General features: G+C 37.2%; 1 protein-coding gene across 2 annotated transcripts in view; it reads right to left on the reverse strand.

Annotated features, from left to right (window-relative positions):
- VEPH1 (ventricular zone expressed PH domain containing 1) overlaps window positions 1-15,748 on the reverse strand; it is a 217,766-nt gene that overhangs the window by 84,601 nt on the left and 117,417 nt on the right. For both annotated transcript variants that reach the window (XM_077750127.1, XM_077750126.1), the window contains exons 7-8: window positions 10,668-10,877; window positions 9,387-9,784 (exon numbers count right to left, since the gene is read on the reverse strand). In XM_077750127.1, coding sequence (XP_077606253.1) covers window positions 9,387-9,784; window positions 10,668-10,877 — 608 coding nt within the window. The remainder of the gene's footprint in view (window positions 1-9,386; window positions 9,785-10,667; window positions 10,878-15,748) is intronic.

Here is a 15,748-nt window from a genome sequence, read left to right on the forward strand (position 1 = left end):
GTTTTGTGGAGCAGCCCCAACTGGACTCCACAGTGGCTGCACATTCCCTGTGGCAGAGGACCAGCACCACCTAGTTAAAGGTTCATGTCTCACCTAAGTCTCAAGAGCAAGAGACTTTCTTAACTACGAAGAGAAAGATGACTTTCCTAACATACAGAAACACACAGAGGGTTAGGAAAAATGAAGAGACAGAAAAATATGTCATAAATGAAAGAAGAAGACAAAACCCAGCAAGAGACCTAAGCAAAATGGATGTATGTAACATGCTTGAGAGTGAATTCAAAATAATGATCATAAAGATACTCACTGGATTTGAGGAAAGAGTAGAGGACATCAGTGAGACACTTAACACAGTGATAAAAAAGAACTAATCATATGTGAAGAACACAATAAATGAAATTAATAATCCATTTGATGTAATAAATACCAGGCTGGAAGAAGAAGAAAAACAAATTAATGAACTAGAAGACAGAGTAATGGGAAGTAATCAAGCTGAATGAATGAGAGAAAAAAGAATTATGTAAAGAAAGAATAGACTTCGGGAACTCAGTGACTCTATCGAACATAATAACATTTGTATTATAGAGATCCCAGAGATAGAGGAGAGAAAAAAGGGGGGGGGAGCAGAACATTTATTTGAAAAAATAATAGCTGAAAGTTTCCCAAATCTGGGGAAGGAAACAGATATCCAAATCTAGGAGGCACAGAGATTCCCCCAACAAAATCAATCAAATGAGATTCACACCAAGACACGTAGTAATCACAATGACAAAAAGTAGTGATAGAGAAAAAAAAATTCTAAATGCTGCAAAAGAAGGCAGTTACATACAAGGGAAGCCCCATAAGGCTACTAGCATATTTTTCAGTAGAAACTTTGTAAGCCAGCGGCTTTATATATTCAAGGTGTTAAAGGGGGAAAAAATCTACAGCCAAGAATATGTTATCCAGCAAAGTTATCATTCAGAATAGAAGAGGTAAACAGTGTCTCAGACTAACAAAATATTAAGGAGCTAATATGACCACTAAACCAGGCCTACAAGAAATATTAAAGGGGACTCTGAGTGGAAAGGAAAGACCATAAGCAAGAGGATGAAACCTAGGAACCACAAAACGCGGTAAAAATAAATATTTCTGTAAAAAGCAAAAAAAAAAAACCAGTCAAGGGATTCACAAAATGAAAGTATACAAAATATGACATCATAGGCCTCAAATATGAAAGGAGGAGGAGTAAAGAATGGGTCTCAACTTAGGCAACAATAAACTTAATATAGACTGCTATATGCAGGAGATGTTATTTACAAACTTAAAAGTAACTACAAATCAAAACCCAGTAATATATATGCGAAGAGTAAAGAGAAAAGAATCTAAGTTATGGAGTAACAAAACCCAGCAAACGAGGGAGAAAGACAAGAAAGGATCAGAAAAGAACTACAAAAACAACCATAAAACAAATAACAAAATAGCAATAAACATATATTCTATCAATTATTACTTTGAATGTAAATAAACTAAGAGGTCCAACTAAAAGACATAGGGTGACAGAGTGGATAAGGAAGCAAGACCTATCTATCTGCTGCCTACCAGAGACTAATTTCAAACCTAAAGACATTTGCAGATTGAAAGTGAGGAGATAAAGAAATATTCATCATGCAAATGGAAGCGAAAAGAAAGCTGGAGTAGCAGTCAGACAAAATAGACTTTAAAACAGGGACTGTAAAGGAAATCATCAATAGTAATACAATAATTGTAGGTGACTTTAACACCCCACTTACACTGATGGACAGATCATCCAAACAGGAAATCAACAAAGAAGCAATGGCTTTGAATGACACATTGGACTAGATGGATCTAACAGGTATATTCAAACTATTCCATCCTAAATCAGCAGAAGACACATTCTTTTCAAGTGCATAGGGAACATTCTTCAGAAGATCACATATTAGGCCACAAAAGAAGCCTCAACAAATTAAAATAGATTGAAATCATACATACCTCTTTCCTGAAAACAACAGTATGAAACTAGAAGTCAACAAGAAAAAATCTGGAAAGAATACAAATACATGGAGGTTAAATAACATGCTCCTAAACAATGAATGAACTGGCCAAGAATTCAACAAGAAAATTAAAATAATATGGAGACAAATGAAAATAAAAACACAATGGTTCAAGTCTTTGCAAAAGCAAAAGCTGTTCTAAGAGGGAAGTTTATGGCAATACAGGTATACCTCAAGAAACAAGAAAAATCTCAAATGAACAACCTAATCATAGCCCTAAAGGAGCTAGATAAAGAAGAACAAACAAAGCCCAAAACCGGAAGAAGGAAGGAAATAATAAAGATGAGAGAAGAAATAAAAGATATAAAAACTAAAAAAATGATAGAACAGATCAATGAAACCAGGAACTGGTTCTTTGAAAAGATCAACTGAATTCATAAGCTTTTAGCTAAACTAATCAAAGAGAGAAGGAAAGGACTCAAATAAACAAAATGAAAGAGAAATAACAACCAACACCTCAGAAATACAAATTGAAGAGTATATCATGAATAACCATATGCCAACAAAATTAAACAACGAGGAAGAAATGGATAAATTCCTAGAAATATACAGCCTACCAAAATTAAAGCAGGAAGAAATAGAAAGTTTTAATAGACTGATTACCAGCAAGGAGATTGCATCAGTAATCAAAAGCTCCCAAGAAACCAGAGTCCAGAACCAGATGGCATCATAGGTGAATTCTACCAAACATCTAAAGATGAGTTAGTACCTATTCTTCTCAAACTATTGCAAAAAATAGAAGAAGAAGGAAAATTTCAAAATTCATTCCGGGAGGTCGTTATCACTCTGATTCCAAAACCAGGTAAGGATACAACAACAACAACAAAAGAGAACTTCAGGTAAATATCTCTCATGATCAGAGATGCAAAAATTCTCAACAAAATACTAGCAAACCAAATCCAACATTACATTAAAAAAAAAAAAGTCATTCACCAGGGGCTGCCTGGGTAGTTCAGTTGGTTAAGTGATGGACTTCAGCTCAGGTCATAATCTCATGGTTCATGGGTCAAGCCCTGTCTTTGGTTTTGTGCAGACAGCTCAGAGCCTGGAGCCTGCTTCAGATTCTGGGTCTCCTTTTCTCTCTGTCTCTCCCCTACCTTCTCTCTCTCTCTCTCTCTCTCAAAAATGTATAAACATTAAATAAATTTTAGAATAATCATTTACCATGATCAAATGGGACTTATTCCTGATATGCGAAGGTGGTTCAATATTTTCAAATTGATCAACATAATTTGTCACATCAATAAGAGAATGAATACAAATCATATGATCATTTCAGCAGATACAGAAAAAAGCACTTGACAAAGTACAACATCCATTCATGATACAATTCCTCCACACAGTAGGTTTAGAGGGAACATACCTCAACATAGTAAAGGCCACATATGAAAAGCCCACAGCAAACAGCATACTTAATGGAGGAAAACTGGGAGCTTTCTCCCTAAAACCAGGAATAAGACAAAGATGTCCACTCTCACCATTTTCATTCAACACAGTACTGGAAGCACTGGCCAATCAGCCAACAAAAATAAATAAAAGTCATCCAAATTGGCAAGAAAGAAGTAAAACATTCATTATTTGCAGATGACATGATACGATATACAGAAAACACAAAATATTCCACCAAAAAACTACTAGAATTGATAAATGAATTCAGTGAAGTTGTAGGATACAAAATCAATGTGTGGAAATCTGTTGCATTTCTACACACTAATAATGCAGTAACAGAAAGAAATTAAGAAAACAATCCCATTTACAGTTACACCCAAAACAACAAGATACCTAGGAATAAACCTAACCAAAGAGGTGAAAGACCTGTCTCTGAAGTTACTTGATGAAAGTAATTGAAGTAATTTCAAGTTATATTTCAAAGCTGTAGCAATCAAAACAGTACGTACCGGCACAAAAATAGACACAGAGGTCAACAGAACAGAGTAAAAACCCAGAAATAAACCCACAATTATATGATCAATTAATATTTCACCAAGTAGAAAAGAATGTCCAATGAGAAAAAGACAGTCTCTTCAACAAATGGTGTTGGGAAAACTGGTCAGCTACATACAAAAGAATAAAACTGAACCACTTTCTTACACTGTACACAAAAATAAATTCAAAATCGATTAAAGACCTAAATGTGAGACCCAAAGCCATAAAAATTCTAGAAAAGAACACAGGCAACAATGTCTCTGACCTTGGCTGTCAGAGGCTGACCCTAGACATTTTTCTAGATATGTTTCTTGAGGCAAGGGAAACAAAAGCAAAAATAAACTTTTGGGAGTACATCAAAATAAAAAGCCTCTGCACAGCCAAGGAAACAATCAAACAAAACTAAAAGGCAACTACTGAGTAAGAGTAGATATTTGCAAATGACATATCTTATAAAGGCTCCCTATTGAAAGTATATGAAGAACTTATACAAGTCAACACCCCAAAAATAAATACTCCAATTAAAAATTGGACAGAAGAAATGATACACACTACTCCAAAGAAAACATCCAGATGTCCCACAGACACATGAAAAGATGCTCAACATCACTTATCAGGGAAATGCAAATCAAAACTATAATGAGATATCACCTCACACCTGTTAGAATGACTAAAATCAAAAACACAGAAAACAACAAGGATGTTGAGCAAAAGAAACCCTCTTGCACTGTTGGTGGGAATGCAAACTGGTGCAGCTACTCAGGAAAACAGTATGGAGTTTCCTCAAAATGTTAAAAACAGAACTACCCTACAATTCAGCAATGGCACTACTATGTTTTTACACCCAAAATACAAAAGCCCTGACTCAAAAGGATAAATGTATCCCTAAGTCTAGAGCAGCATTATTTATAATAGCTAAATTACAGAAGCAGCCCAAGTGTCCATCAATTGATGAATGGATAAAGTGTTATATATACATACACATATACACATATATCTGTGTGTGTGTATATATATATATACATACATGAACACACACAATGTAATATTATTCAGCCATAAAAAGAATTAAATCTTGCCATTTGCAAAGACATGGATGGAGCTACAGAGTATGTTGCTAAGCAAATAAGTCAGAGAAAGACAAATACCATATTATTTCACTCATATGTGGAATTTAAAAACCAAAACAAATGAGAAAAAAAAGAGACAAACTAAGAAACAGATTCTTTAACTATAGAGAACAAACTGATGGTTACAAGAGGGGAGGGGAGGAGTCACTTCTTTTGACTAAAACTCACTCTGGAGAAATGGGAACTGGCAGAGAGGTAATCTAAGATAAATCCCAAAGTACCAAGAAAAATTCTCTAGAAAAGTTTTTCCCCAAAAAGCATTCTTCAAACGGGCCACTGGACCATGTCAATGAATGAGACACCAGGGAATTTGTAATATTTTCTTATTTGCTGTTTTTCCCTCTGGAATTGTATGGGAAAGCTTTAGGATTTGTCTCTGCCTTCAAATCTTATAGCTCTCCTCATCGATAAATGATCCTAATCCCACAATGAAACTAATCTATTTTAGAAAAGAAGGAAACTTCCTCCAGAACCACTAAATGAATGGGTGTTATCATCATCCCCCAGATTAGACCAACCGAGGAGAAGGAGGTAAGGGCTGGGTTGGCTTTGCCTCCTTGTTCATGCCAACATGAGGTTGAAGTTGACTACATGCAAAATTTCAATAAGAAATCTTTTTTGTAATTAATTATGAAATAACACCTGCTTCTTGATATTTATAATAAACTTTTATTTTGTATATTCTTATATCTGTTCAAGTTAAAAAATCAACTCATGTTGGTCTATTAGATAAAGGAAGACGTTACTAGCTTTAAAATTAGCTTTCTGTAAGTCAGGCTTGCTGATATGCTCTACAGCTGGGATGTATTTTCACCCCATCAGGAAATACTTCAAAGCAAACCAAAGCAGCATTGATGGGTTCTTGTAAGCTTTTACATCATCCTTTATAGAACACCAGTGATGGGCCACATTTTGAAGGATTTATTTCAGTATCATGCATTTTTGGATTCTTTTAACCTCTATTTTTGTTCACATAAAGGAATTCCAGTGATTCAGATATTTAAGATGCCTTTTGGCTAATGAACTAAGTTCCTTCAGTCTTGTAGGTAAATACAATCAAGCAATGATGTCAGACCATCACTCTGGATATGAATACATAACTTTCCATGGTGGCTAACCTGTACCCACACTAGGGAGAGACCTATAAGACCAAGGAGAGAATTACTGACTTGGGAATAACAGGCTCTTTCATACTCAAAATGACACTGCTGACCCAACCTTAATAAGACCTGGGGTTTGATAATCTTTCCAGACATGATGATAGATTTGTGCTGCTCTATTTATACTCCATTGCTTGTCCCCACTGTGATTAATATCACACAATAATAAGATGGTGGGCTACAGATAAGAATGGTATCTGTGACCTTGACTCATCTTATACTGAATTCTGTTGTGCTGTGACTAGTGAGGTTCTTGTTCTTTCAACATAGTTTATTATTGAAGTATTAGATTGAACCATATGAAAGTGATGTTTTTGTAGGTCAGAGTAAGGAGACTGGATATCAGTTTTTTTCATATGATTCAAAACAATACCAAAAAAACTTCCTTAAATGCTGCTTTATCATTTTCTTATAATAGACATTATGGTCTTAGTCTAAAATTATTCTTAGCACTCTGTTGTTGTTCTTGTTTCCTGTTGGGTTATTTGTCTTTTTAGCTTCTTCCCTTTGCTTCTTTTTTAAATTATTATTTTTTTAATGTTTATTTATTTCTGAAAGAGAGAGAGAGACAGTATGAGCAGGGGAGGGTCAGAGAGAGAGGGAGACATAGATTCTGAAACAGGCTCCAGGTTCTGAACTAGCTGTCACCACACAGCCTGATGTGGGGCTCGAGCCGACGAACCATGAGATCATGATCTGAGCTGAAGTCAGACGCTTAACCGACTGAGCCATCTAGGCGCCCCTTCCCTTTGCTTCTTGATTATCTTGCACAGTTCAGCAAGACCAAATATGCCTCTTTTACATCCACAACACTTTAAAACATAACACAGTTTCTAAGCCTAAATCTTTCTTCAATAAATTTCTAAGAAAAGAAATGTGATATTGTTGAGCTGACGGATCTCATGACAGCAAGGAAAACTGTGTCAGCCAGATGAGTGCTGGCTTTCTTCTGAATGGTTTACACAATCCCTGGAATAATAACAACATGTCCCCTGCAGTCAGTACGAGTGCTTTCTCAGTGGATGTATTTACAGTGAGTCATATAAATCTTCAATCCCTCACACATATCTCTGTGCAAGGAATTTTCCAGGAATTTCCAGGAAATTACTAAAATGTGAACAAGTTCCAGAACGTCTACTTAAAAAATACACATATACTCAGTTCTATCTAGGTCATTCCTGGCAGGAAACATCAAAAGAAAATACCTTTTGATTTTTGGTTGTTTTGAGTAAAGATGATGGATTTATTCAATATTCTGGAAAAAACCCCAAGCCACTTAGTTAACTCTCAAAGTCCCAAAATAATTCAAGGCAATAAAAAATATCATGTGTTTCTGACAACTGGAACTGCAAGACTTCCTCAATGTTCACAAGATTAAAACACACCATCTACCACAGTGTTTTAACCTAAACTGAAAAAACAAAACTATTCTGGCGGATGGAAATATGTCTAACTTTATGTTTGCTACAGATTTCCTTTTTTTAGCTGGGAAATTCACATAACCTCATTTCTGTTAAGTTCTCCAACCTGTGCATTAAATACACAGACTATTAGTGAAATGGGAAATTGTAAAGTGTTTGTATTAATTGGGTTTTATTGACTTTATTCCCAAGTCCTGCTATACTTAATTATTCAAAACTTACATTGAATATGAGCAATATTACTTTTATTGTCACCATTTAAAAAAAGGAGTTTTAAGAATCCTAATCAATCAATTATTGTAAACACTTCTGAAAATGTCAGATTCTACAGACACACAGACCATATTTGTCATTGCCAAGTCCTTGAGAGCATGAGAATACATTCCTTTCCCTTTGTTAGCGTGAAAATACATTCTTTCTTCCAACTTGGAGTGGGGAAAGGGAGAGAAAGCAGAATATGGAAAATGGGACTTAGTACCATTTACTGAAGGGGCTAACAGTCAGTGGGTGGGTGAATATGAATTGGATTCACTATCCTTCAGCTATGTTTCTTTCTGAAAGAAGGGCATAGCCTGTGAAAAGCTTTCATGTCCAACATGAGGTCTAGGACCTTCTTCTTAGTCTGAAGGGAATAACATGGCTGTTAACTGAGAAAGACCACAGGAAAAATCCAATTAGTCTGATAGTGCCTTCAAAATATCCAAAAATATTCAACCCACTGCCAGGAGGATGAGCTTGACCTGGACACTCTCATTTTAGTTCCTGTCACTCAAACCTATCATCTTTTTCAGTACCAGGGCACAAAATTTAAGAAGCACCAGAAAATTTAGTAGTCAAAATAAGTAATGTTTTTTAAAATCAAGATTAATACACAAAGTTCATGATAAACAAAGTATCAAAATTGTAAGTGGAAACATGATCAATATTACTTCATTTTCCTTTTGCCTCTGCTCCAATATGACTTAGCAAGACATACTGATTCTGTCTTTACTTAAAATTTTACTGAGTTTTTTTGGCACCTCCTTAAATTGTGCACCCAAGGGAAGCCTCTGTTCCTGATATCTTTCACTTTGTTCTCTGTTTTCTGACTAGCTCACACTCTTACTGGTTCCTGACATGTATCATCTCCTGACTATGATTTCACTTTTTTCTTTCTGTAATTTCCAAGAAGCCAAAGACTGTGTCTGTTTGGGTCATAGCTGAATCTCACACAAAGCTGAATTTTTAGAATAGTGACTGGTGCATGGTAGCTGCTTCGTAGGTGCTACCTGAATGAAGGGGAGAAAAATCTCTTGGAGCTCAATGCTGTACATAGTTTCCTTGCGTGATTATGTGGATGCAAAAATGCTTCTGGCTGGACTTCTACCTGAGAGCCTGTTCTGGGGAACATAGACCCCTTCCAGAATTTTCCTAAACACTAGGGACAGGGAATCAGGAATAATATATCTTGAGGTTTGAAAAAATCAGAGTTGGTGAACTTAGGTGTACCTAAGTAGATTCAAATAGGAATCAAAAAGATGACTCACCTTACCGGGGTAAAAAGCAATTAAAATAATGTAATGGTGTTTTCAAGTGATTTATTTTACAAAAACCTAAGGTATGGCAATTTTTATGATTTGAGCCTCCTCTGCCAACCCCCCACCCCCCGAAGTGATGTTTGAAATTTCTCCAGTTTAGGGTGTTCAGAGAACTTACCTTCAATGGTACACTGATCAGGGACTGGAATCTTCTTCCCAATTTCCACAGCGTATGCTTTGACTTTACTGAAGTTTTCCTTTAAGTGCAAGTAGAGCTTGTCTTGGTATTCTACAGGACTTGCAGTTGTTTCTGGAGTTTCTTCCTGGCAGTTTTCTTTAACTGTTCCTGGCAAATTCTCTGATTCTGTATGCATAATACTTGGGTGTGAAAGTGAAGAATTTCTCGGCTGTGATCTGTCAGAGTTTGCCTTAAAGGGCAACTTGTCATTTCCTTGGCTAAGTGGGTCTATTTCTGAAAGAAAGATGCTAGCTGGCGTATCTACACTCTCTACAACTTCCCCATCATCGGAACTCACGCTCTTTGTTAGCACAGTGTGCAAAGCCAAACTCTTTGACCTGCAATACAAACAAAAAGGCAAGACAGGCAAAGAAGTTGAGCTAGCATCCACTGAGAAGGAAAAGAAAGGATAATAACAGTGGGGAAAAGATACCTCCTCTAGAATGTGAAACCATAAATTGGTGCTTTTAACAGATTTGATAAAACAAATAGACCAGCAACAAGTTAGGTAATAAGCCGAATCTTTGAAGATGCAGGCCACCTCCAAAAACAAAGATTTAAAAATCAATGTCATGGCAAAACTAACTGGAAAATGGTGGACTTTACATTCTATTTTTTTTTTCTACTTTTGATTCTGCCTTTTCATCAGAAGACAGGAGAAGCTTTTTTTTTTTTAATTTTTTTTAATGTTTTATTTATTTCTAGGAGAGAAAGAGAGACAGCGTGAGCAGGGGAGGGTCAGAGAGAGAGGGAGTCACTGACTGAAACAGGCTCCAGGCTCTGAGCTGGCAGTCAGCACAGAGCCCGACGCGGGGCTCGAACCCACAAACCGCGAGATCATGACCTAAGTGAAAGTCGGACGCTTACCGACTAAGCCACCCAGGCGCCCCGACAGGAGAAGCTTTTGATAGTCATTCTCCATATAACATATTTATATTTAAAAAGTATTTTTAAAAACTAAGCCACAGGTTTGTTTGCCATTTGTATNAGACTGACTCAGAATTTTTTTAACTGACTGAGCCGCCAAGGAGCCCCTGTATTTTCTTTTCATTATAGCAAGCTTCTTTGGATAACAGAAGCACCGTGAATGCCATTTTATTCATGAGAAGATGAAACTTTGGGTGCTAAAGGTAAAAGATATTTAAAAAAAAAAAACACGCAATAACAAAACATGCAAACATGAAGTGCATACTTAAAAAAACAGCCAAGCAAAATATATACCTGTTAAATCTAATGTCCTTTCTTTCTTCCTTAGAAAATTGGCCCAAACTGTATCTTCTCATAGAGCTAGGAGTATTGCTCTCAGCATTTATTTTGTCTTCAAAAGCCTGTATTTTAACTTGGAGCTTTTCATGGTCATCATCTTCAGCCACAGTGAACTTGATTTCTTCCAGCTTCTCAGGGAATTCAATTTCATTGCTGGGTTTTCTCCTAAAAAAACGAAAATCATTTCATTAAATGTGGTCACGTATACCCTCAGAACAGTGTTACTCTCTATTGAACTGATTCAATATTCAAACTGATTCGTATTCAAAGTAGAAAAATTTATTTAATACATTTTTTAAGTTTATTTGAAAGAGCGAGAAAGGGAGAGAGAGAGAGAGAGAGAGAAAGAGCACATCCCAAGCAGGCTCCACACTGACCTTGAACTCACGAACCATGAGATCATGACCTGAGCTGAAACCAAGAGTGACACTAACCGCCTGAGCCACCCAGGTGCCCCCTGATACATTTTTCATTAGTCATTTAACAAATATTTATTGGGTAACTACATGGATATAGAGTTTAAGATTTTCTTTTTAAGTAACTTCTACATCCAATGTAGGGCTTGAACTTACAAACCCAAGATCAAGAGTTGTATGCTCCACCAACTGAGCGGGCCAGGTGCCCCCCACCTTTTTTTCTTAAAGAATATTATATTTGTTCTAGTTTCTGTCACCTATATCATTTCTGTGGTAGGAAATATGCTCATTATGGTCATCATCACTGCCAGCCCATCACTGGGGTTTCTCTTGTACCTTTTCCTGGCCTATCTCTTCTTTACTGATGCTGGCTATTCCTCTATACAATACCCCTCAACTGATTGTCGATTCACTCTATGAAAAGACCATCCTATTTAGTGGGAACGTGACCTAAATCTTTGGAGAACATGTCTTTGGAGCTGCTGAGGTCATCCTACTTAGTGTGATGGCCTATGGTTGTTATGTGGCCATCTGCAAGTCCTTGCACTATACAACCATCATGTACCGGCAGGTGTCTGGCCTGCTAGTGGGAGTGGTCTGAGTTGGAGGCTTTCTTCATGCAACCATACGGATCCTCTTCAGCTTCCAACTATCCTTCTGTAGCCCTAACATCACAGATCACTCTATGTGTAATTTGAACCCTTTGCATAATTTTGCCTGCAGTGATACACTCTAGGGCTCTTTGTTGTTGCCAACAGTGAACTGATCTGTGTGGCTCAGTAGGTTAAGCATCTAACTTTGGCTCAGGTCATGATCTCACAGTTCGTGAGTTTGAGCCTTGTGTCGGCTCTTGGCTGACAGCTCAGAGTCTGGAGTCAGCTTCAGATTCTGTGTATCCCTCTCTCTCTGTCCTTCCCCTCCTCACACTCTGTCTTTCTCTCTCTCTCTCTCAAAAATAAAATAAAAACATTAAACTAAATTAAAACAATAAACTTCCTTTTTAACTTTTCTTTTTTAAAAATTTTGTTTTTTATTAGAGTGTAGTTGACACACAATGCTACATTACTTTCAGGTGAACAATGAACACAGATCGTTGAAATGGCTTCTATAGCTTCTTCTGCCAGAAGTTTATAAATATGGGTGTTTATATCAATTTTACATTAGAAGGAGAGTTTTGGAAGAATGCAGAGAATAAAAAGCAGTTTTTTAGTTATCTACCATATCCTTATCCAGCTTTACAAAAGCATGGCTTTCATATGAAATTCATGCCAGACATTTTTTAGAAAATTGTTATTCGCTGATTTGTTTGGAATGAAATTAACAGAATAAGAACATTTCAAATGGACTGTGTAAAGTCATGGTTTTGTTAATTTTATGGCTATCACTGTGACTCTTTTATGTTATGAAATAAGAAAAATCTTTCTGAATTTTAATATGTTGGAGGAAAGAGATTTTCCATGAATGGTATTAATAGTTCCAACTATCTTTTTTTATTGCAGTACTTATAAAAACACTCTGTGACTCATTAAAATTACCTCCTTTAAGGCAGGGGCTATTTGTGGAATAGCTTTGGAACCCCTCTAAGGACTAATACATGCCTTAAACAGAGTAGAGGCCTAGTGATAAGCTGCAGAAATAGCTCACTGATGCTCACTAAGGTGCTGAATGATTACAGAAAAGTAGTGTGTGTTTATTTTCCTTGACCTGCCTTAGCCAGCCTAAAGCTACTTTAATTTCTATTTAGCAATCACTATCAATCCTATCATATGAGGTTATTAGTTCCTTCCTTATAAACATAAGGGTTAATAATCTCTAGAAATCCATTCATCAAGATGGCTTAATGATTCTGTCGGTTTGTCTATGTATATTTACTCGGCCCTCTTTACCATTTTTTCTGGAGGTTGATGAAAAGGACCTCAAGCATACGAAACAATCATGGCTTTTTCAACCATATGGCTATTTTCCTCTGAGAGCCAAAGTAAACCTAGCATAGTATATAGGTGAGGACGAGAAAATATAATTTTTTTTTTTTTTAATGGCACTGCTTTTTAGGGAAAACTAACATGAAAGAGCTGGTGACAGATTTTTTTCAATTACATTCCACCCATTGTGTGGCCATGTGTATGGTGGGTACTGGGGAAGGTTACTTGGCAGGTTTTCTGGCTGGACCATAGAGGAGTAGTGGCTTTGAGGGAGGGTTCATAGTTTTGGGCCCACACATTTTTAGAATTACCCTGTTAGTCCAGCCCAGGGACAGATATAAATGGTGCCACTGGGAAAACAAGTAGATTATCCCTTAAAGTAACTAAGATATTGTGTATTGTCTAATAAGCTATTGCTAGGAAAACTTAAATACATATTTGTATAGTTTTTATAGGCTTCCTTGGTTTTGCATACATAATGCAAAAGTTATTATCCATACCATGCCTCACTGAAATATACATGAGTAGGTTTGAAGAATCAGTACATGGGAATAAAGGATAATCATGAACATGTATCTCTTTATGATACATATGATACTGGCTACCCACAGATAGATGGGAGGTTTTGACATCTTCCAGCCAGATGATTCTAAAAGCTGGACTTTATACTCCCATTACAATTGAAAAAAAGATGGGACTATCATGGATGGTAATTTACAAACCATGATGATTACCAAGGTTAATTTTCAAAGATCCAATAGGACTTCTGGAAAAGATGGTGGGGTAGGACGATGCTAAGCTCACCTCATCCCAAGGATAGAACTATATAACACCCACATCAGTGTGAACAACTCAGAAAATGACCTAAAGACTGGCAGAACAGACTCTCCACAGCTAAATGAAGAGAAGAGGCCACAATGAAGAGGGTAGGAAGGGTAGAGACATAGTGGAAGCTGAATGGACCCACGGGACTGTCCACAGAAGAAGGGACACCATAGGCATGAAGAGAGGAGAGAAACAACCCTTCACATCAAAGATCTCAGGTATGGGGAACCCACACAGGTAAGATAAATTCCTATAACATGTTGCTTTGGAAACCACAGAGGACTAATTTTGTGAGTTCTTACAATAGTAGATTAGTATCTGGAACTTTGAAAATCAGCAGGCTCCACCCTGGAAGAGCCAGAGAGGAAGAGGAAATTGAGTTACTGCCCTTACAGAGAGAGCACAACAAACAGCTCTGCAGACATACAGCATAGAAGTAGTTTGGAAAATGCTTGGGATATATAGGAAGATTTACTTACTAATCTCAGAGCATGTGCTAGAGGAGCAGACATCTTTAGGAGACTTCTCCAGGAAGAGAGGAGATGGCAAGCAACATTTCTTCCCTACTCTGACCCCCAGCCTACAAACATGGACAGCTGAGGGAACAGCACATTATGGAACACTCTTCACCTAATGTGCTAACACCATGCCCCACCCCTGTCTTCTCTTGCAGATATGCCCCCTCTGGCCCTGCTGCAGTTTTCTAAAGCAGCTCAAGGTCCCCTCCCATGACACACCTGGGCAAACCATGCTAACACTACAAGCTCTGTCCACATATTCTCCTGCAGACACATCCCCAGTGGGCTAGGGGCAGACATCTGGTCTGAATGCAAGCCCCAACAACAAACTAAACCTTCTCAGGAGGCACAACAGGGAAAGCACATTGCTGATCAGTGCTACTGTGTGTCTGGCAAATTTCTGGTGCGACTCAACTCAAGACTAAGGCAGACCTGAACTGACCCAATAACAACACAGGGACCAAATTCTACCCACAATAGACAAAGAAAGCCATTGCAAATCATAGGGATGAACACAAAAGTGGCTCAGCCAAAACAGTAGGGTGCATGTAGCCCACATAGAAGACACTACTAAAATAACAGTTTCTGGTGAAGAAGAGACAATGCACTGCAGGACTTCTTCATTAGGCCACCACTTTCAAGATCAGAAGTTGAAGCTAACTTTCCTAACACATAGAAAGTGACACAGAATCCGACAAAATGAGAAGACAGGGCCATATGTCTTTAATGAAAGAACAGGACAGAGTCACGGCAAGAGAGCTAAATGAAATAGAGATAAGTAATATGCCAGATATAGAATGTAAAGTAATGGTCATAAAGATATTCACTGGACTTGAAGAAGCGTGGAGGACTCTTTAACAAAGACATAGGAAATATAAGAAGAACCAATCAGGGATGACGAACTCAATAACTGAAAATAAAAATACACTAGATAGAATAAATAATAGAGTAGAGGGATCAGAAGAACAGATCAGCAACTGGGAGAACAGAGTAATAGAAAGCAATCAAGCTGAAGAGGAGAGAGAAAAAAAATAATAAATGAAGAAAAAAGACTTAGAGAACTCCAGAACACCATCAAATGTGGTAACATTTGCATTATAGGGATCCCAGAAGAAGAATAGATTAAAAGGGGGCAAAAATGTATTTGAAGAAACAATAACTGAACATTTCCCAAATCTGGGGAAGAAAACAGAAATCCAGAACCAGGAGACACAGAGAACTCCCATAAAACCAATCCAAGGAGATCCATATAAAGGCACATAGTAAATAAAATAGCAGAGTTGTGATAAAGTAAGAATTTTAAAAGCAGCAAGAGGAGAGAAAAGTTACAAGGGAAACCCTATAAGGCTGTCAGT

This window comes from Crocuta crocuta, unplaced genomic scaffold (genome assembly GCF_008692635.1).
Source record: "Crocuta crocuta isolate KB4526 unplaced genomic scaffold, BGI_CrCroc_1.0 scaffold19, whole genome shotgun sequence".
Taxonomy (NCBI): Eukaryota; Metazoa; Chordata; class Mammalia; order Carnivora; family Hyaenidae; genus Crocuta; species Crocuta crocuta.